Below are 22,716 nucleotides of genomic sequence, written 5' to 3'. Positions count from 1 at the left end.
ACATGCACACTGCCTCACAGCTTGTGTGTGCTGGTGGGGAGAAAATGACTAAGTCGACATGGCACTCTCCTCAGAGTCCCATCCCAACCTCACACTGCCTGTGGCATTGGTAAGTCACCCCTCTAGAAGGCCTTACAGCCCTAAGGCAGGGTGCACTATACCACAGGTGAGGGCATAGGTGCATGAGCACTATGCCCCTACAGTGTCTAAGTAAAACCTTAGACATTGTAAGTGCAGGGTAGCCATAAAGAGTATATGGTCTGGGAGTTTGTCAACTACGAATTCTACAGTTCCATAATGGCTACACTGAAATCTGGGAAGTTTGGTATCAAACTTCTCAGTACAATAAATGCACGCTGATGCCAATGTATGATTTATTGTAAAATGCACCCAGAGGGCATCTTCAGTTGTGGGGGTAATATGGAAAGGCAGTCAGGGTGCAGAGGTATTCACACTGGAGGAACAATACATTGCTTTCAGTTTTGAAAACGTTACCAGTGCTGAGTGCAATGAGGAGTAATCAGTGTGACAACATAGTTGTTTAGCAGAGTTATCCAGGTGATGTGTAAGAAGGAACAAAAGATACTAAAGGTCTGCATGTGGTGACACATCCTTTCCTATATGCTGCTCAAGGCAAAGCAGAGGATACAGAGCGAGGGAGTGCGTCGCTGTTGTTGTTGTTGAGGGATGTCTCCAGTGAGAACCATCTATTGGGGAAGGTATATCACAAAAAGTGGAAGCCACAGAAAAGATGAACCACAAGGGAAAACGCAAGCTATGGGAGGAACACTATGTTGACATGGAAAACTGAGTTCAAAGAGACTGCGGGAGCTCAGTATAACAATGAAGGCATAGGAGAAGGATAGGCCTCAATATCACATTTAATAATCATCAAGTACAATGAGAGGGTGAGGAGAGTATCTAAATTCTGAATACATTTCAGAGGGCCTGTATGAAAAGAATGGAAGGGACCTGGAATGTTGACCTATTTCAGAACTGTTATTAAAAAAAAGGTTGTGAGAAACCCAAGAGGGGAGAAAGAAATGGCTGTACCAGCACCTTTGCCAGATAGTCTGAGTAGTGAGAGAAACTGGATTGGGAAGAAGCTTAAGCTGACAATGTAAGATACTGTACACCAGGCGTTTGTAAAGCAAAAGTATAGTTAGAGCACAGAATTCAACAGGGATGACTAGTCAACAATAAGAGGACATGAAGGAACAATATGTGGTCAGAGGATGTTGCAGTGAAGCAAAACCCAATCAAACCAAGTGGCATGGTTTGACTGAGAGCAATGCACTGAGAGTGTGCATATGTCATGAAGAGCTATACACACAGATACATTTAAGGGGAGTAAAACAGGCATGATAATGTGGCTTATCACTGACAAATACCTATCTGTTTCCAGGAAAAATTATTGATGAAAAGGAGAGAACACAGATGGATGAACCTTGTACTTAAAAATCTAGTCAGCAATGGATTAAAAGAAGGAAAGAGAATTACAAACAAGAGATATATCGACAGCCACTGCCATGAAATTTAATCCAAAATGTTTTACAAAATGTAGGTCTATTTGTCCCTGTGAATACTATTTACGTACATTCATCCATTAATTTGCACATCTGTCCAACCATCACTCCAGTTATCCATCTGTCCATCCACCATTCATAAGTTCATCTCTTCACCTGTTGATCCATCCATCTCCTTACCACGCTACTTGTGTATCTCTCTACTTGTGTAACTCTCACTTTCAACAGATATATTAATAAACGGTTTATGTCAGTAATACATCATGGTAACTGAAGGCATGTTGAAGTGTATGGCCTAGTGAATGTAAGTTCCCGCTCAGTGATTTGACTCAGCATCTAATTGTGACTGAGGAAACAATCACAACCTACACTAGTTATTTAACAACATCTGGAACCAAGAGCATAAAATAGTTATTGTTCCATTTTTATAGTTACTCCATCAACCAGATCTGCATCTTAGGGGTAATATCTATAGTACTCATGGTTACAGAAACGTATTAAACATATTCTGTTACCAAAGAGGTAATCATTTAAATAACATGACTCTCATAAATTGTAAATGGTCAAAAATGTTTATCATTTAGGATACTGAACACAAAACCCACCACCAAAACAGAATGGTTTTGTAATCTAATTTTATCTATGTACATATAATTAATACTTATTTTACATTTTGCCTATAAATGTAAATACATTTACCTTTGAATAAAGGGATTTGAAGTGATCTGCTACCGTATCCAGTTTACTTTGCACCATTGTGCATGTTGTAGATGTATCAATATCGTCTTGATTGCTCTTAACACCATCTCCCCTACTGCATGACTTGGCAGTATCCATCACCCTCTGTCCAGAAATTGTGATATACCTTAAATCACCCTTATGAGAAATCACATCTTCTGAGAAGCTTTTTTGCCTCTGTAACTTGGTTCGTACCCCACTGAAGTCTGGGGCGGCAATCTCTAAGTCCTCAAGCTCTTCTTTGGACTGTCTTAGCCAGCTTTCAAATTCATTGCAATCTGTTGTAAACTTCTCTAACTCGTCTTGTACAGACTGAATTAGTTTCATTTTCCTTTCGGACTCGGCCAGACTTGTCTCATATTGGACCTTTAGGGCTTTCATGTTTTTCTGCAGAGTTTCCTTGTCTTCAGGAGTCAGGTAGCATCCCTGTTTTTCCAGTAGTGCCTGTGCAGATTGTATGGCTATTACCACATCTTGGTGTTGTGAAACAAGCTTGTCATGCTGTGCCTATTGAAAAATAATGGAGAAAGAACATGGATAATTTACATTATACTCAGAAAGTCAATAACTTTGGTTATTTAATTCAAAAGGCATTCATTTTCTCAAATGAATTGTTACATATTCAACACAATTGTACATCCACTATTGTTTCACACCTTCAGTCACCATTATAAAGGCATAATAATTATTGATTCTCCAGTGGTTTGTAGTTATGAAAACAGTCAGGTTTGAACGTCATTCCATTTTACACAAAACATACTGGATTCAACTGATACTCAGGTTTTTCCCTTATGCTGCTCAGTGCACCAATGGCTATTACCAAGACAGAGCCACTGAGGTCAGGACATGTGAGACACACTTTATTAGGCGGGTCCATCCTGCCACACCCGGCGCGAGTGGGCAGTAGTTCATGAGATCACTTTTACAGATAACTAATATATTGTTCCTCAGCACTGAATCTTTTATAACTGACATGAGAAATGTCAAGACCAAGTTAAGGTCCTACTGTGGCATCACAAATGGTTGAGGAAACGTGTGTCAACCTGTTAATATATCTATTCACAACCGAAAGGCCTGAAGGCCTGAAGGGTAGAGAAAGAACCTTTAATAGTGCTCACTACAAAACCTTGCCGGGCCAAAGATAAAAACAAACAAAAAGACATCTGACAGTTTTGCTTGTCAGGGGTCAATCCTGTAAATGCCACACGAGGATACAAATTTGTCCCAGTACCTGCCATAAATGGATTTAGTTGAATGGTGCTGCATACCAATCACTCCAGGTGGTAGATCAAACACAGTCAGTTTCTAATGCTCAAATTCAACTTATGTAGGTGTTGATTTTCATAGAGTCAGGTGGAGGAAGCTGCTCTGATGCTGAAAGAGGAGGCTCTCTTGAACTACATACCTGATCAGAAGGCATATGCTCATGCCCTTATTTTGGATACTCTTGCTTGGAGCCAGCACCATTGCTACCTGCTATAGAGGCATCATGTTGGCCAAAGGCTGTGTCTGCAAGACAGTCAGAAAATGACACTTTAACTATAACCAACCCAACCCAGTTATGAAACCTTAGACAGGGCATCCACACCCCATCAAAATAAGAATAAAAATGAGGTCCAACACTCTCTCTGGTTTAGTTCCAAGGAATGGAGAACTCAACATAGTACTTGAAGAGCTGCTGTGACACCATGCCTGGTTTCTGAGTGTCAGCCATCTCCCAAAGCTGAAAGGACATCTCCTGTAGATTTCACTTCTTGCTGGAGGAACTGGCCAGCACCTAAAAGCCTGCCTGCCTGCCTGCCTGCCTCCTCAGAGACAGAAGGAGGGTGTCTGTCCCTCCAGGCGGAAAGCCTGCCCAGGAGAATTCTTCATGACCAAGGAAGGGAGAGCTCCCAGAATACTTGAAGAGCTTCTGTGAGACCAGGCCTGGTTTCTGAACGGCAAGCAACTCCCAGAGGTGAGAGAACATCTACTAGGAAGTTTCCACTTCTTGCTGGAGGAGTTGATGATCTAGCTTGCACCTAGAAGCCTACCTGCCTGCTCAGAGAGATAAGGAGTGTGTCAGGCCCTGGAGAATAAGCCTTGCACTTTACTGGCACGAGGAACACCCAGAAAAAGGTGACTGCTTGATGAAGCCAGGAGCTGACACATGGAGATGGAGGGTGGTTCAGGGGACTTGGAAGATGACTTGTGTCATGAGGGGTCTCTCTGTCTCCCTGGTCAGTTCCCATAGTATAGCCCTTGGCAGTGGGTTATAACACTATAGTAAGTATTTTGTCACTGAACAAATGCACAATGTTACTGAGCATAAAGTTATATAATAAATGATACTGTAACAAAAGTATGTAAGAAGGCAAACCATTACCTATCCTTCAACAGCTGAAGGAATCTTTCAGAAACAATATATTCAACAGTAAATAATCTGAAAAGCATATATTTCACAACTAGCTTATGGCAGAGCTTTATGACTCATTCATATTTATGCCACTGGCCCCCACGGTAGAGAGCAGATGTATACATGTGATACTATACTGTCCACTGACAGATCTTTCTCTTTTCCTTTGCACTCTAGATATGCCAATATTATAGAAATTACCCATTGCAAAGTATAATTACAAAATAATCTTCCTACAAGTATACGTGACGCACATATATTTCATCATGTAGGGATTTTTATCTCCGACCCCTAAAACATGCAGTATTAGTTGCATACATTAAAGCATCCCTGTACCTTGGCCTTTTGATATTGTCGACCCAAATCCTTTTCCTTTGCTACAAAGTGTCCGTCCACAGTTGTTTCTGTTGTCTGCTGCAAGTCTATTACGTTACCATTTACTTCTTCCATTTCTCCTTCAATAGAATTACCCTCTTCCTCTCGATTACGTGTTCCATTCTGCTCTATTTTCTTATTTTTCATCTTCCCATTTTCTGCTTCCCCTTCTACATTTGTTAGCCAGTCCAAAAGACGTTCTATTTTATGAGTGCTCTCTTCCAGCTGTTCAACTGCAGCAACCTGCAGGAGAAATGTTTACATCAAGACATAGAAATTCAGGATTTAACAGAAGAAAATCACTATCACGCCACCTTCTGCACCTACTCTGGACAAAAAAACTCTACATAGCTTCTGGTTTTATTATTTGGGTCATGACTGTTTTTGCTAGGAGGATGTTTTGTACATTCCCTATCTATTCCATTAAAAGAACAATTCTTAATATTATTACTGATTCACAACCCACAAGTTTCTGACCTTGAACTTTGAATTTTTGTACCTTTCCCTTCTATTGTGATCCCCTGTTGATTTATGATTATCTTCAATAAGAAATGGAACATCTCTGTCATAGTGCTATGCCTATGGCAATCACTGTACTATCCCACATTGAAGGTGGTGATGCCATGCTCAAAGGCTTACTCAAAACAGTTCTACTCTTTCTGTACTTTGTTACTTGTTTGTTAACAGTCTTAGATAAGGCCATCCAACCGCATTTATACTCTTGCTCTTAGGTGGAAGAAAGAGCTTTGTGGGAAGATCCTAAAGGTCTCTCAAGAAGGCATAGTTGCAGTCTATGGTGGTCATTCTGACCCTGGCGGTTGAAAACCGCCAGGGCAGAGTGCCGTGGAAGCACCGCCAACAGGCTGGCGGTGCTTCATGGGCAATTCTGACCGCGGCGGTAAAGCCGCGGTCAGAAAAGGGCAACTAGCGGTTTCCCGCCGGTTTACCCCTGCCCCAAAGAATCCTCCATGGCGGCGCTGCTCGCAGCACCGCCATGGGGATTCCGACCCCCTTCCCGCCATCCTGGTGGTAAAAACAGCCAGGAACAGGATGGCGGGAACGGGTGTCGTGGGGCCCCTGGGGGCCCCTGCACTGCCCATGCCACAGGCATGGGCAGTGCAGGGGCCCCCTAACAGGGGCCCCCTAACAGGGCCCCATAATGATTTTCAGTGTCTGCCTAGCAGACACTGAAAATCGCGACGGGTGCCACTGCACCCGTCGCACACCAGCAACTCCGCCAGCTCCATTCGGAGCCGGCTTCATCGTTGCTGGGGCTTTCCCGCTGGGCAGGCGGTCGGGCGGGCGGCCTTTTGGCGGTCGCCCGCCCGCCCAGCGGGAAAGTCAGAATGACCGCCGCGGTCATTTGACCGCGGTGCGGTCTTCTGGCGGTCTCCGCCCGGCGGGCGCCGCCTGCCGGGGTCGGAATGACCCCCTATGTTTTAGACAGAGAGATAATCTTCCATTCACAGTTTGTGTTTGAGTGTAAATTTTAAATAGTACTCTGAAGGAAAATGGAAGCCTGTTTGTTACTGTCCTATTATGCTAGTGTTGAGAAACAACATAGGATCTTCTGCTTAGGAACGTGTAGCTATACACATGATGATCTTTCCTTTGTGACCTTCCCAGAAAGAGGCTTCTGCACCCTCCTACTGGGCAACATCACTTTCGTTCCATTTCTCCTAATCTAGAATGTACATTAATCTGTTTAGTCTACTGTGTTTAAGTGGCACTTTTGTTCAATGTATATCTAATAAACTTCAATCTTTTATCATTTCTGCTCTGCCTGTAGTGAACTGCTGGCATGCCTGCTTTCCAGTCCTAAACAATCAAATCAGATTTGCAAATGTACGTTTCTGCCCCAGTCTCCTTTAAGTACTTCGGCATTGGTGATGGCATGTCTTTTAACTGCAACAATTCAAGCATCCCTTATCTCATTACATACTTTATTCAACAGTTTGATGTAACTGTAATTTGAGAGAGGAAACCTATACAAATATAAAATTAATATTCATAGTTTCATAGTTTAAATAAAGTCCAGTGCAAGAACCTTTTCTGTTTCTTGCTTAATTGCGGTGGTCACAGCTTTATCAAGCTCTTTTTTCGATTCCTCAGCCCTTTTTCTAAGCAGCTCAAACTTGGTCTTGGCTTCACCGAGTTTCTGTTCAATAACAGCCCTGTCGTTGGAGGGCAGCTTAGCTCCATTCTCTAGGAGGAACTTCTCGGTGTTTTTCACTATCTCTGCCAATTCACTTGCTCCGGCCTGCATATCCTTCTGCAGCTCCTGTAAGAAGAAAGGAATCATTGTGGTCAATGAGTGTGTTATTACCTCACAAACTACAAATGTCATTAAAAAAGTAAGATATTATTATTTCAATGCAGAACTGTGTGCAATGTTTAACAATAACAAAGCTTCTCGAAATACTATGGGCCAGATGTAGCAAGGTCCGAATTTGCGATTCGGAAATTGCGAGTCGGTGCGACTCGCAATTTCTGAATCGCAAATTTGGATGCAGAATGGTGTCTCAGACACCGTCTGCGACTCTCTATAGGGTCGCAAAGACCCACCTCATTAATATTAATGAGGTGGGTCGCATTTTGCGACCCCATAGCGAGTCCCTGCACTCACAGGGATGGTGGCCTGCTGAAGTCAGCAGACCTCCATGTTTGTGACTGCTTTTTCAATAAAGCAGTTTTTTAAATTTATTTTGCAGCCCGTTTTCCTTAAAGGAAAACGAGTTGCAAAATAAAAAAAATAACGAAACCATTTGTTTTTGTTTTTTCAGTGTAGGCAGTGGTCCATTGGACCACTGCCTGCTCTGAAAAAAACTTTTTGCCAACATTGACAAAGGGGAAGGGGTCCCATGGGGACCCCTTCCCTTTTGCGAATGAGTTACCACCAGTGTGACACTGGTGGTAACTGCGAATTGCGATGCGAGTCGTAAATAGGAAGGGAACACCCCTTCCTATTTGCGAGTCGCATTCACAATTTGCGAGTCGGTACCGACTCGTAAATTGTGAATGTGCACCGCCGAAGGCTGTTTGCATGGCGCAAACTGCGATTTCCGCAGTTTGCACCATGCAAACGGCTTCCTCCATCTGGCCCCATGTGACTGATCCAACACCACTTGAACCAGCCATTCTGCAATAAACAGTGACACTAGTTACTTTGTAAATAAGATTCAGCCAAATTTTCCACAGAAAGGGCATTTTTTTATCTGCCTGTAACTTTGCTACCACGGATGGGTGTGCAGAAAATTTGGTGCTCGCTTACCTTATGTAGCTAAGGTACAATTATCTTGCACTTCCATGAAAGGGCAAAAAAACGCTGAAAGAGGGGGTAAATAAAGATGTTTTGCCATTTGAGCTCCCATAGGAAATGTTGCTCTCAGCTGCAGCAAAAACTGATGAACGGAACTTGACATAAAACAAAGAAAGTGGGCATTTCGTTCTTTGTGTAAATCTGTTTACTGTTTTTTGACAAATTAGTGTTTCAAAACTTGCAAGGCGGGCTTGAAAGGGTTAACACTTTTGTATATCTTGTCAACTGAAAAAACGCTTGTTGATTTGCTTATAACTTTTGCACCATTTGCAACATTTGCAACATTTGCACCATCTGACGAATATGATGAAATTTGGCAGACAGTATGTTTAAATTACTCACAGTATTTTCAAATCCATGCAGATCCTTCAAGGGAGTTGCTTACTAAGGAGGGCTAAAAAAGTTAATTTGCTAATAACATTGCATTGCATGATGAATCTGCACTAAATCTATCAGAAGCTTGGAAAGATTTGTTTTGTACCAATCCAGCGGAGAGTGGGGGAGTAGTCAAAGTTAAGGGAGAGACAATAGCATTTTCTTATGACATCTGCCCAGTTTGATGAATCTGCATCAAATGTGACATGCAGTTAAAATAAGCCCAGTGCACGGCCAGGCAACCCAATGGCCATCCCACTTGTGTATGGCCAAACGATGTTGGGTGCAGACCGGCTCAAAGGCCTTTTGCATGAACAAATTGGCACGGGGCTGGTGAGTGTGACAAATCATAATAAAACCAATGAAATTCCCTGAAAAAAACATAATTACCAGTTAGTTATGTTTCAGCACAGGCAAAACCCTGAAATTCAGCAGTTAAGGTTTTACGTCACACAACGTACACCATAACTATTAAACATCGCCTTATTTCTATGTTCCGTTCATAACTGAAAATAATACCCATTTATATATCGCAGATAGGTTGACTATGAATAGCATAATCAAATTCATAATTGTTTAACAAGACTGACTATTGTAGACTTATCTGGACTGATCGCGAATGTTGTTCTACAAATCTGAACAAGTGTCTACTCCTGTCTTTTGCTACCACCTGCAGTGGTATGTTTACAATTACGGGCTCAGTTGGCTTTTCTTACCTCATGTTCCATCTTACACATCTCTAGCTCTGCAGTGCTCTCCCCTGCGATGCCGGTATCTTGTTGGCCAATAAGTCGATTTTCAGTTTTTGTAAGGAGGTCGCATATTTCCTGGAGTTTTTCCTTGTATTCTTGCTGCTGTTCTTCAACTTCCTACATGATCATAAAACTCACATCAAAGACAAGCATAGTTGCAGATAACCTCATTGCAAATCACAAACGGATCACATTAATTGAGTATGCTGTAAACATGATAGTACTGGAGTATTGCTTGGGCACAGTGATCAAGGGAGACCCCTTAAACAGGAGAAATATGGGATGGAGTTGCTGCTATGGACTGTGGTCATGCATATGTTTGAAGGAGACACAGCTTCCATCCAACAAGAATATTTTTCTTGTTTTCTTGAAAACCTGTGGATGCAAGCATTTAGTTCTGAAAAAAGGATTCCAAAAAGAGGTTAGATTTGATTCAACAGCTAAAGTACTTGTTATTTCAGTTACTAAATAGTAAATAACTTTGACAGAATGAAAAAACATGCATGATTAAACCAAAGGATATGACTTGTTGGTGGCCAGCACGCCTATTTGTACTTGATTCACACAATCAATCTGAATAGGGCATAACATGAAATTAGGATAAACCCCTAAACCTTTCAAATACACATTTGATCAGAGTATAATGAACATGTGCCTATTCATGTCAATGTCATGCTGTGGTGTGGTGGATAAAAGGAAAAATTTACTTACCCAGTAAGCATCTGTTTGTGGCATGTAGTGCTGTAGATTTGCATGTTTTGCATACTCCATCCATCTAGTGTTGGGTCTAGAAGTATGCAAGTTGTTTTTCTTCGAAGAAGTCTTTCACATCACAAGGTAGAGTGACTCTTCCTCTTGGTGGTAATGCACATGGGCATCGACTCCATAGGCGGGTGTGAATGGAGTGTATAGTAAGTGCAAATAAAGAGATGTCCATGCAGATGACAGTGTAAATGAACTGCAAAGGCCACAGGTGTCTTGGGAGAAGGGTAGGTGCAAGTGAAACTACAGCACTATATGTCATAAACATATATTTTCCGTTTGATGGCATGTGTGTGGTGTAGATATGCATGCTGTAAAGTAGTGCCCTCCAAAAGCAGTGATAACCTGTGGGTGTTGCAGTTGTTTGGAAAAGTGTGCTTACCACTTCTCGACCGACATTAACTTGTTGGTGTGCTGAAATATCCACATAATAATGTTTAGTGAAGTTGTGTGGTGTAGACCATTTATCAGCTATAGGTATATTATCCTGGAAGGCCATTTAATCCCGTCATGTGCCAGTAGAATGTGCTCTAGGAGGTGAATGCAGAGTGCTTTTGCTTTTAATGTAACATGGTTGCATACATTTAACTATCCACCTAGCAATGCTTGATTTAGAAATGTACTTTCCTTTGTGAAGGAGGCGTAAAAGCAACAAAAAGTTGTTTGGTTTTACAAAATATTTTGGTTCTGTCAATATTATATGTAGAGCTCTTTTAACATCTAATGTATGAAGAGGTCTTTCTGCAACTGATTCTGGGTGAGGGAAGAACACACATAATTCCACTGACTGATTAAGGTAGAAGTGGGAGACCACCTTTGGAAGGAATTTTGGGTTTGTGCGAAATATGTATGTAGTTGGAAGAAAGGTTCTTCTGATTGAATTATCTTTTTTAAATTATAAATATAATCATAAAAGCATGACCACATGAAAAGAAATCACTCATAATACGGTTAAAACCACTTCATAAAATCTATATACATCATAAAAACTGTCTAATAATAGCTAGAAAGAATACATCATCCTTCGCATCTAAACACATAAAATGAGGCAGCAAGTCAATATACAAATATCCATAATTCATCATTTTGTTCCAAAACAGGGCACTTTTCAGAAAGGAACAAACTGTCAAAGCAACAGTATGGTCATGCAACAGCTGAAGATAAAGAAAGGTGGTTCAGAATTGTAAAAAGCCCTTTCCTTTAAGGATTGGCAATAAAAACCTTCTCCTTGGGGGTTCGTAATGCCTGCAGAACAAGACAAGATTCTCAAGAGTCTGGAGCAAGCAACCGTCACAGGGGCAAGGCTTAATGGAGGACAAATCATATTGCCCTGGGGGAAAGCAAAGGTTGACCCTGATAGTACCCATCCTTAATCTAGTAAGAAGCAATCTCTCCCACAGATTTCTAACAAAGGAGAGATACGCTCCTGGGCTGGCAGTGGTTTTCAGGAGCAATACATGTCTAAAGGATGGATTACCCCGGGCCAAGTTCTCTCTATGTTCTCTGGCCTGCTGGAGAAATTGCTCCTTGACTAACTTTCTGTCACTCTTGGTTAATAACTGTGGGCTATGGAACAAATCAGGACACCCTATCGAGGAAGCAAACCCTTTATTGTAACGTAAAAACAGGATTTTATGCCCTTGCTCACAATTAAGACAGCTTTCAATGATCTCTCTATTAAATGCAGTGTGATCACTACTCCAAATGGTGATCCATAGGAGCAGCGGAGCAATTTTCACAAGGACTTCTGCGTAATCAAGATCCAGCTCATCATGTACAAAGAAGCTGTAGCTTAAAGGACCCAGGCCCAAAAGCCTTCTACAAAATCGGTTTTCTTGTTGTTGTACGGCCTGGCAATTACAGTATCCCCAGATAGCCGCCCCATATAAAAGAACGGCTGAACAAATCAGCTTATAAATCTGGAGAAGTGGTAAAATCGGTTTGTTCCCACCAAACAAAAAAACCTAAACAAGGACCCACAGGGTTGATTAACATGGGAACATCGATTATCGAAACACTGCTGATCAAATGTAACCCCCAGATAAGGAAATGAGGCCACCCTACGAACAGCCTGCCCCTGATCAGTCTGAATTTTGAAGGACGCCTCCCACAAACCATAAAATGTGTCTTCGCTATATTGATGTCAAGCTCCAATTCACCCATGAATTGAACAAAAAGGTCCACCAAGCCCTTAAGGCCATTTAGTGTGGGCGAAAGTAGCACCGCATCATCAGCGTACAATAACAAGGGCACCAGAGTGGACTTCACCCCCGGTTTATCTTTGCCATTTATAGCCAGGAAGGGGTTCAACCCATTTATGTATAGCAAAAATAATATAGGTGCCAAAACACACCCTTGCCTAACCCTTCTTGATAAGTTGAAAGAGTTAGAGCACTCACCCTTGGAGCTGAACTCGAAGGAAACCAACCAAAGAATGTGGCAATCCCAAGCTCTCTAGAATGCTCAGAGCGATTTACACTGTTGAACATACAACTCAGGTCCATAAAGGCAAGGAAAATTGCTCCCTTCTTTGCCACTACATATTTGCCCAACAGCAGGTTTAAGTTCAGGCACTGCTCCATCCTGCCCCTGCCCTCTGTAAACCCATACTGAGATGGACAGAGAACATTGTTGGCTTGGGCACAGTCCTCAATGTGACTTAGAGTAATGAGTCCTACAATCTTGACAGTTGAGTCGAATAAAGAAATTGGGCAGTAGCATCCTGGTTTCTGTCTACATCCCTTTTTGAAAACCAGACAATGACTGCTGATTTCCAGGAACTGGAAGTTTCCGTTTGACAGCAGCGTTCAAGACATTTGTCAGTAGTGGTGGCCTAAGACAAATATTCCCTTTAGAGAGGTCCATAGGGACCCCATCAGGCCCTGGTGCTTTGTTGGAAGGGCTACTCATAATGGCCAATTCGACCTCTGTTCCAAAATTAATGCCCAGTGGGAATGGTGGCAGTGCCTTGGCCATGGTCAAAGAAACTTCAGTGCCCAGCAAGTACACCTTCTTGAAATGTGCCACCCTCTTTATGGTAGGAATACTAGTCCCTATCCTGTCGGGAGAAACTTGGCAGGCTGGCTTGCCATTAATTATGCTTCAAAAACTCCTCACATCACCCAATTGACAGGTGCTCAATAACTTCTCCATTTCTTCCTTAAGAGCTTGCTTTCTAGTTCCCAATGCTACTTTATAGGCAGCCCTGGCTGACTTAACAAGTTGCTGATCCCTAAGCTTCATCTTCAGGGCGTTATGAAGTTGCTTACTTGCCAATCTACAGTTTTTCTCGAACCAGCTGGCTATAGAGACTCTAGGAGGCCCAGCCAGATCACGCATAATAGATCTAATAGTACAGTTTAAAATCTGGAAATCGGTCAGGACCACCTCAGTCGGGGCCTAACACAATAGCAAAGAATTTAAAATCATAGTCAGGCTTGTCTTTATTAAGGCTTCCTGCTGCTTGGAGATCGGGACTTTATGCCATTCAATCCTTCGTCCCTGGTCTTTTGGGAACAAGTCTGTTGCGCTAGTGATTCTGGTGGGGGGAGCAGCAGCTGGCATGGCCAACCTCCCTTCAATTGCATTGTGGTCACTATACGGAGAGTCATTTACCCTCCACCCCCCATTCAAAAGATGACAAAGGGATTTAGAGTTGAATATATAATCTATGATAGTCCCCTGGCACCATCCTACAAAGGTGTGCCGGCTGCAAAGAAAATGCCCTGCCATCTCCATTAAATTGCAAAGGCCAGCCTGCCCAAGCATGTTGAGCAGCAGCCTTCCTCTGGCATCAGGGCCCTCGAGGGCCAGGGCAGTGTCACCTGGTAAAAATTGATCAACAAAGGTAGAGGTTGTGCCCAGTTTAGCATTAAAATCTCCCGCCAAGAAGACATTAAAACAGCCTAAGCTTGAGCCAGACCTAGTCCCCAAGATAGACAATGCTTGAAAAAGGGTCTTAATCTGACAGCCCAAATCACATACAGAGTTGCAGAAGTTCACTAGAAATAAAGGGTAACTTTGGGAGAAAACAACCCACAGTATCTGGCAAAAATGTACCTGTATGACCCTGGGATGTGTTGCAATACGTAACAAGATGGCTAACCCTCCTCGTGCTCTATGCCCAGTGGAGGAGGTGGCCGGAATTGCATAGCTTGAGAGAAAACCCTAGTACCATGTTTCTTGTAATAAAATTACATCGAATTGGGGAATAAATGTCAGCCACTCTAGGTCAACAATCTTATCCCTAAGGCCTGCACAGTTCCATGAAAGAAACCTTAGTTCCACACCCTCTACTTTGGTGGTTCATATGTATGGAAGATCATTCGTTTTCGCATTCCTATTGCTGGGCCCAAGAGCAGTGGTGCTCGACAGTCAATCATTACAATCCAGGTCAGTTAGGGGAGAAAACCTATTGCTAGTAAGGATAGGTGGATATACTCCGGTACCCAAAGGAATACGGATAAACCCTGCTGCAGTTCGGGCTGCAGGTGCCTGTAGAAAAAGCCCAGAGGCAAGAATTTGATAGCTGTGTCAGGCAGAAAGGTTTCACTTAGGGTGGAAATTAATTGCCTTGCCAGGCTGGGTGATCTACAGTTGACTACTATACAACTGCCAGCAATCTTCTTTCCCAGTGTACCCACCCAGTCCACCTTGTGCTGAAGTTGGCATTTCGGCACAGCCAATGGCAAACTTTGTTTAGAAGGTCCACAGTAGATTCCTCCCTCGGTGACCTAAGACGAGGCACCCCTGTCACAACTGCATCAGAGTGGCAGCATTCAGGTGGCGGGTTCATTGAGGCCGCCCCGTCAGCCTGAGAGGCCCCTCTCCCCTGAGTTAGACTGGTCCCTTTCAACCCGCCCTGAACTGACCTGGGATGGGACGCTAATACTAATAGGGACAATAGGTATGTTATCTGAGACTTTATTTGGGATAGTGGGCCCAATCGCTTTGGTTTGATGTCTGTTAGAAACTCCTACAGGAGCTGTGCTCTGCCTGGGCCGACTGGGTCATGTTAGCGGCGGGGAAGATGTTAACCTTAGTTGCAGCGCTGGACAGGTCAAGTACAGTTAATTCCAGTCTATGCAGCCTCTCTATTAAGGGAGCCACACAATACTCAACCACAGTTTTGAACTTGTCTAACATAGAGTCCCAATCCGGCAAGTACATTTGCTGGATAGGTGGGGAACGCCTTTTGTCCATAGTGTTACCCAAGCAATCACGATTCACAGGGCACTTTGTTTGGCGCTTCCTCTTGGTCACGGGTGCAAAATCACTGTAATTTAAGGGGTCCTGGGCTAAAGGCCCTGAGGAAGGCTCTTAAGGGGATAGTCAGATCAATGGTAATCATTGGGAACCACTAAGACTTGTGTGTCCTGCAAATCTTGTCCAGCTGACATGGGCAAATGATAATTGGTGCCTTCTTGAATGTCCAGGGATAAACGCCACTCTGCACAGTCAATTTCCTTGGCAATCACCCCATTGCACGGGTCAAGAAAGAGTCAAGGGTAGAGCCTTGGGAGGGCTTTGAGGGAATCTCCCTGTTTCTTTGCACGGGCTGTTTACGTTTCCCCATAGTGCCCTCAGCCAAGTGGGAGATTAACCGTAAAAGCAGAAAAGAGGGCACTCACCACAAGAGGCCCAAGATGATGCAGATGAAAGGGGGGGTGGCTCAGCCCAGTCTCCTCCGGTCGATGATAGGTGAAGACGGGCCCGGTCTTGGCCTGGGTGCAGTAGGAGCGTGAAGATCAATATATGTGCCTTCAGGCAGAGGCAAGGCGTTGACGGTCCCTCCTGCCAGGGGTGGTGTTGGGGATGTAGTGTCGCCCCCTCGATCTCTGGTTTAGTGTTCCATGCAGTGGGAGCGCAAAGTTCATTATATGCGACTCCGGGTGCAGACAAGGTGTTGGCGCCCCTCCTGCCGCAGGTGGTGTTGGAGGATGTAGTGCAGCCCCCGTTTAGTGGGGGCAGCTAAACCAGAAACCTGGGGGGTTCTTCCAAGTTAGTGCCTGGAGCTCACTGACACACCTGAGTGATGTGATGGCAATGCGAAAAGCTACCTTCCAAGATAGAAATTGGAGAGAGCGATTGTGTAGTGGTCAAACAGAGGACCCATAAGTCTTGTGAGGACATTGTGAAAGTGCCATGCAGGCACTGGGGGAACTCACTGTGGAAATACTCTTTTAGGACCTTTCATGAAGGATTTAATAACTGTTATTTTGAACAAAGACAGATGTTGTCTGTTTTGAAGGTAGGCAGCAACCGATGCTAAATGTAAGTGTATGGATGTGAATGCCAAGCCAGAGCATTGTACTTGTAGTAGGTAACAAACAATGTTTTGCGTTGTTGCATTGAATGTATTGATACTGTTGTTATGACAGTAATGGACAAAATCTTCCATTCAGGTACATAACATGCTCTAGGTGTGGGTTTGTGTGCTTCTTTAAGGGTGGCCACACAGTCAGGTAGGAGATTGAGGTAACTAAACTCTGACCTCAGGAGCCTGATTGCTAGATTGAGTTCCTTGGGATTTGGGTGCCTGATTTCTCCATGGTTCTGAGTGAGAAGTTCCAGGTTGAGAGGAAGTTTTTGTGAGGAACTACTGACAGTTTAGGAAGGGTTGTGACCATTAGTACTAGTGTGAGAGATGTTTGCGTGAGCTTCTGAACCAGGCACGGTAGAAGAGGGAGAGGTGGAAAAGCATAGGCAAATATCTCTGACAAGGTCATCATAGAGCTTTGCCCTTGGATCGGGGTGTGGGAACCTGGAGATGAAATTTGGGCATTTTGCGTTGTCCACTGTTTCGAACAGATCTATGTCTGGAAGCCCCTACTTTTGGAAAAAGGGGAGTAGGACTCGTAGGTGGAGTTCCCACTCGTGGACTTTGTTGCCTCATCCTGCTGAGAAGGTTAGCAAAATTGTTGTGTGTTCCCAGAAGATGTTCCACTAACAGATGGATGTTGTGACGGAGAGCCCAATGCCAGATTATCTACGACAGGTGGGATAACTGTTAAGAATGTGCTCCCCTGCTTTTGTAAATAGTACATGGCTGTCATGTTGTCTGTCAGATCAAGACAACCTTGCTGAACAGGTGATGAGTGAATACTTCCAACACTAGGTGAACAGCTAGAAGCCCTAGATAGTTGATGTGGAGACACCAGTGTTTGGTATCCCAGAAACCTTGGTCTGTGAGATCTTGTAGATGAGCACCCCAACCAGTCTGTGATGTGTTAGTTGTCACTATGGTTTGGGGAACAGGGTTGAGGAAAGGCCTCCCTTCTAACAGGCTATTTTTGATCAAACACTGCAGAGAGCAATGAGTGCGGCTGTCTACCAAAACTAGATCTTCTAACTGACCCTGTGACTGAGACCATTATCATGTCACACATTCCTGCAGCAGACGCATGTGTAGTTGTACGCTCAGCACTATGGCGATGCATGAAGCCATCATACCAAGAAGTCTCATGACAGTTCTGACTGTGACTTGTTGATTGGCTTTGAAGCACAATATTAGAATCTGAAAGTTGTGTATTCGGCTGCATTGTGATAGGCTAATCTCATCTGTGTGTTTAGAGTAGACCCTAAATATAATTGAGTCAGTAGAGGCGGAAGGTGAAATTTTTGGAAATTGATGATAAAGCCTAGTCGATGTAGCAAGTCTCTGGTAGTTTGGGTGTGTTGGAGACACAGTGGGAGAGTGCTGGCTTTGTTGAGCCAGTCAATCAGATACAGGAAAACATTAATGTTTTTTTTCTGCACAGATGTGCTGCTACTACTGATAGGCACTTTGTGACTGCTCGAGGTGCAGAATTGACCATGAATGGAGGACTTTGAACTGGTAATGGTTGGCGGCTATTACAAATCTAAGGTATTTACAATGTGCTGGGTGTATGGGAATGTGAAGATAGACATCCTTTAAGTCTAGTGCTCAGAGGAAATCGCTTTGTTGAAGAAGTAGGATCACGTCTTGGAGGGTGACCATATGGATATTCCCTGACAGGATATAGATTCATCTGCCATAGATTTAAGACTTACTATAGGGATCTGTTTCTTAGAAGATTGGAAAGTATAGGGAGTATACTACTGACCCTTGATGTTGTATAGGGACAGATTGTATAGCCCCTTTGAGTAAGAGAGCCCTAGCTTCCTGCTTGAGGAGTGTTAAGTGTCCTGGAGAGTCTGTGAGAGCGAGGTGGATTGTTTGGAGTTGCGATTATGAGCACCAGCCAGTAACCATGTTGGATAATCTCCAACACCCACCAATCCAATGTTATGGATAGCCAAGTGGGGAGGAACTGTTGCAATCTTTCCCTCGACAGGTGTTCAATGATCAGGAGAAGGAGAAGGGAGTCACTGCTTTGTGGTGGGTGCAGCGCCACTTGTGGAAGCTCATCTGCCTTTACCCTTTGTGTTGTTGCCTCTGTATGTGCCCTTGTAGTAGCCTCAGCGAGAGGATTGATGCCTCTTTCCTCAGTAGTATGAAGACAAGGCATCTGAAGAGGTTGTTTTGGAGCCTGGCTTATAGGAGGGGAAGTGAAAGGAGCAACAGGGACTTGATGTTTGTAGTGCACCCACGGACTTTGCAACCTCAGTATCTTTCTTAATTTCTCCAGAGCCTGATCAACATGAGGGTCAAAAAGGTGTACCTGATCAAAGGGGACATTTAAGAGGCTCTGTTGTACTTCTGTCTTAAAACCAGATATGTTCAGCCAGGCATGGTGGTGCAACACAACACTGGTATTTATGTCGCTGGCAGCAGTGTCTGCAGAGTCTAGGGGGCATCTAAATAAAGTATTGGAGACTTGTTGCCCCTGAGCTACAATCTCCTGCCCTCTCTTCCTGTGCTTCTCTGGGAGGTGTTGAAGTAGTTCCTCCATTTCATCCCAGTGGGCATGATCATACCTGGCTAATAACCACAAAGTTTTAGCAATACACCAGTGATTGGTGGACTGCGCCACAACTCTTTTGCCAGAAGCATCAATAAGCTAACTTTCCTTATCAGGAGGTGGAGCATCATTGGCAACCTGGGAATTAGCCCTTTTTTAAGCATTAGAGACAACAAAAGGGCCCGCTTGAATTTTTCCTCTGATATAAATAGGGCCTTATAGTTTTTAATCGACCTTGGGTATGATAATGCGGGTTCACACAGGATCTTTAAAAATCTCATCCGCATGACTTACCGTACCCTTGATCATAGGGAGGTATAGTGTTGCCCTATGTGATGAAAGGGTTTTCAATAGAAAAACGTCCTCTACGGACACTTTATGGAGGGGTACCTGGTAGTATGTTGCAGCCCTGCTAATAAGCTCCTGATAGGAGGTGGTGTCTTCATGAGGAGACTATCTAGCAGGGAACAACCGTTGGTGGCCAGATACTTGAGGTACGCTACCTGTTTCAGTGACGAAAGTAAAAAATTTGTGTGTGATGTTTGAGGACACCCTGACTTTCGACACCCAAGTTAATAAGACTGTTTTCTGCTGTTTCTGGGTCATTAAGATCCTGAAGAAAATCCTGCCTTTTTTCCCTAAAGAGCTCAGGGTGTCAGTTGTCACTGCATTAATGACATGTTGTCTTGATTATTGTAATGCCCTTTACCTTAATGTTAATCAGTACTTATTGAATGAGCTCCAAACTATCCTGAATGCTGCGGAATGTCTGGTATTCGGATTGCCAAAATTTTGTTCAATCAAGGGGGGGGTCTGAGATTACTTCACTGGCTGCTGGTGCAGAAACAGTGGTCTCTTAAAACTCTGTGTCTGACTTATAGGGATCTCCATCTACAGGGTTCAATGAATCTGAGAACAGCCTTTAATCGGTATGTCCCTATCAGGTCCTTGTGATCTGCAGGACGTAGAAAGGTGGTGGTACCTAGGTGTCGGAAAGCCAGGTGATGGGATCGGGCCAAGACTGTGGCAGCCGCCAGGCTCTGGAATTCCCGCCCGGGAAATATTAGGAGTCTTAAATCATACCTGATTTTTTACAGGAAGGTAAAAACTTGGTTATTCTCAAAATTAGTCACCTGGGTCTTGGGCTCTTCCTGCCTGTGGTGAGCACCCTCTCCATAGTCTTCTCCAGCATAGCACGTTGATGCCTGATGGTTTTATGTGCTTTACATATGTTTCAATTTCAACTTCAATTTTCAATCGGTTCGACTGGAGCACTCAAGTCAGGTTTCAGTGCTGGTTTGGAAGTCTTCGGAGTCGAGATGACTTTCTGTTTCGGTGCAGAAGTGATCGGTGCCAAAATGGTTGGTGCTGAGGTAGTCGGTGCCGAAGGTAGAGATGGTCGACTAGGCACCAAAGGGGTCAACTCAGGCTTATGTTTCCGTGCAGAGCCCGAGGGCGGGGCATCTCAATCGGATTTTTGGTGCCAACCATGGCCTGTTTACAGTGGAGGCCCGGGAGTCTTATGTTCAGTAGGAGCTGAATGTTTTTTAGGTGGCAAGACAGGGGAGACAGTACTCAAAGTATGCTGACTCAGTGGACGATCCTGCATCTCGAGGTCGATTCTAATTCGGAGTTGGAGCCCTCAATCGAAAAAGCCTCTTCCTCCGCTGAGGAGGTCTCATGGAGCTCCTCCTCCTCTTCCTTGACATCCTGATGTTCGAAGCTGTCGGGTGTGTTGTCAACCTCTCTTCACTGCATATCACTGTAACATGCCCCCCAGTCTCGTAGGGTCTTTTTGACACAATCTCACAGTCCTTTTCTTTGTTGTTGGAAGACCTGATGAAGGTCAGTCTGCGGGTACTTAGCTTGGCAACTAATGCAGAAGTAGAAGGACGTTCATTTAATCAGCAGGGCATTGTATACAGAAAGGGCTAGAAAGATAGACTCGAGATGGTGAGGCCTAAAATGTCTTTGTTCCAGCGCATGGATCCGATGGGCAATGATTTTCAAATCTTGAAGCGCAAAGGTGGGAACGTGTTTGATAACAATACCGGTGAAGGTGGGAGTTGATCAGAAACATAAAAAATCCCAAAATGGTCTCAACCTTGAGCTCCATGATATAGGCCCGGGCCCGACGACGGAAGAAACAATCTAACTGTGGAGTTGATGCCCATGTGCATTACCACCAAGAGGAGGAGTCACTCGACCTCATGAATCAAAAGAATTCTTTGAAGAAAAACAACTTGCACACTTTCATATCCAACACTAGATGGAAGGAGCATATGTATCCACAGCTACACATGCCAACAAACACTATTTTTGTATTGTTGTCAATATTTGCTCTACTTCATAAAAAATACAATAGAAGTCATTAAGTCTTCACTTGCCACATACAATTAGCTTTCAATCTATTGAAAGCATTCAAGCTGGCAAGAAATACAGTCCAGTCACCATTATGTAAGACAAATGTGATATTTACAATCTAACATTACTGGCCTACATATAAGCAAAATAACCCTATGGAGGATATACAAATGCTATGTACTATCAGGACATCTGTATGTAGAAAACATATTGTAAATAAAGCTATGAGTCACCAGGCAGCTCTGAGCAAATCAATTAACTAGTTTTAATGTGCCAGAAATACAAGCTCCTAAAACTATGGAAGCTTGTTGCTGTAGCACACCAGCATACATTCTACATGCAAAGCAAACCTTCTGGATATCAAGATCTTGTGCAGCCAGCAAATTATTCTGTAAAGATTTCAGCTGGAAAGTTATCCTCTCCTGTGCTTCATGGAAAGACCTCTGAGTAGTATTTAGAAGTCGAAGCAATTGCTTGCACTGGTTAGGGGAAAGATCCTGTGCATGTTCAGATATGAAGAATTGAATATCAAATGCAGTGGTTTCCAGTAGCATCTTCCTATCTTTCAACTGCTTCTCTGTGGTCTGTGGATAAAACAATCAACATTAATTGGGAAAGAACCCTAAACATTAAAAATACAAATAAAGATGAGACACATTCAAAGGAAGCTTCTTTACAGATGCACCTATCAAGTCACACTTCTGGTGGGACAACAGAGTCAAAACAGTCCTCCAAAAAATATGAATTTGCCCTGATGATCCGACATTGATACATAATGCACCTTTACAAAGACACAGAAAACATACACAGAGAAAAAAAACAGCAGAGTGTAGAAAGCAACAGCAAACATTTGCAGACAGGACACTAGTAATATTTGCAAAGCTAAATCAAACAAGACACTTTCTCAGTCTCATACACCGCTCAAAGACAGTAAGGTGAGAAATAAGGAGTGAAAAAGCAAGAGAAAATGGTTGAATCACCTTACTTCCTGTCACAAACTATGAAAACGTTTTTCACAGCTGGGTTTATCCCTTAGGTCCTGGTCCCTATGTCACCAAAGGAGGCAACTGTATGGCTAAGATTAACTTAGTCACCAAGCTAAGGAGTTACTCAATTACAATCACACAAGTGGGATGACAGCAAAAATTGCAAAGCAAAATCCTACATTATGGTGGAGAGTGATAGTTGTGATAAGGAACAAATGTAATCACGAGAAATGTTGCCA

The 22,716-nt window shown here is 43.4% G+C and overlaps 1 protein-coding gene across 9 annotated transcripts in view; it reads right to left on the bottom strand.

Annotated features, from left to right (window-relative positions):
* The window catches only part of DST (dystonin), a 1,789,835-nt gene that overhangs the window by 501,039 nt on the left and 1,266,080 nt on the right, over window positions 1-22,716 (bottom strand). For 7 of the 9 annotated variants that reach the window (XM_069235771.1, XM_069235775.1, XM_069235772.1 and 4 more), the window contains 5 exons: window positions 21,842-22,075; window positions 9,445-9,597; window positions 7,082-7,315; window positions 4,996-5,277; window positions 2,226-2,771 (listed from right to left, as the gene is read on the bottom strand). In XM_069235771.1, coding sequence (XP_069091872.1) covers window positions 2,226-2,771; window positions 4,996-5,277; window positions 7,082-7,315; window positions 9,445-9,597; window positions 21,842-22,075 — 1,449 coding nt within the window. The remainder of the gene's footprint in view (window positions 1-2,225; window positions 2,772-4,995; window positions 5,278-7,081; window positions 7,316-9,444; window positions 9,598-21,841; window positions 22,076-22,716) is intronic. The other 2 variants (XM_069235778.1, XM_069235779.1) reach the window with 1 other exon arrangement.

This window comes from Pleurodeles waltl, chromosome 5 (assembly GCF_031143425.1).
Source record: "Pleurodeles waltl isolate 20211129_DDA chromosome 5, aPleWal1.hap1.20221129, whole genome shotgun sequence".
In the NCBI taxonomy this organism is placed as follows: Eukaryota; Metazoa; Chordata; class Amphibia; order Caudata; family Salamandridae; genus Pleurodeles; species Pleurodeles waltl.
This window is presented reverse-complemented; position numbering and strand designations above follow the sequence as displayed.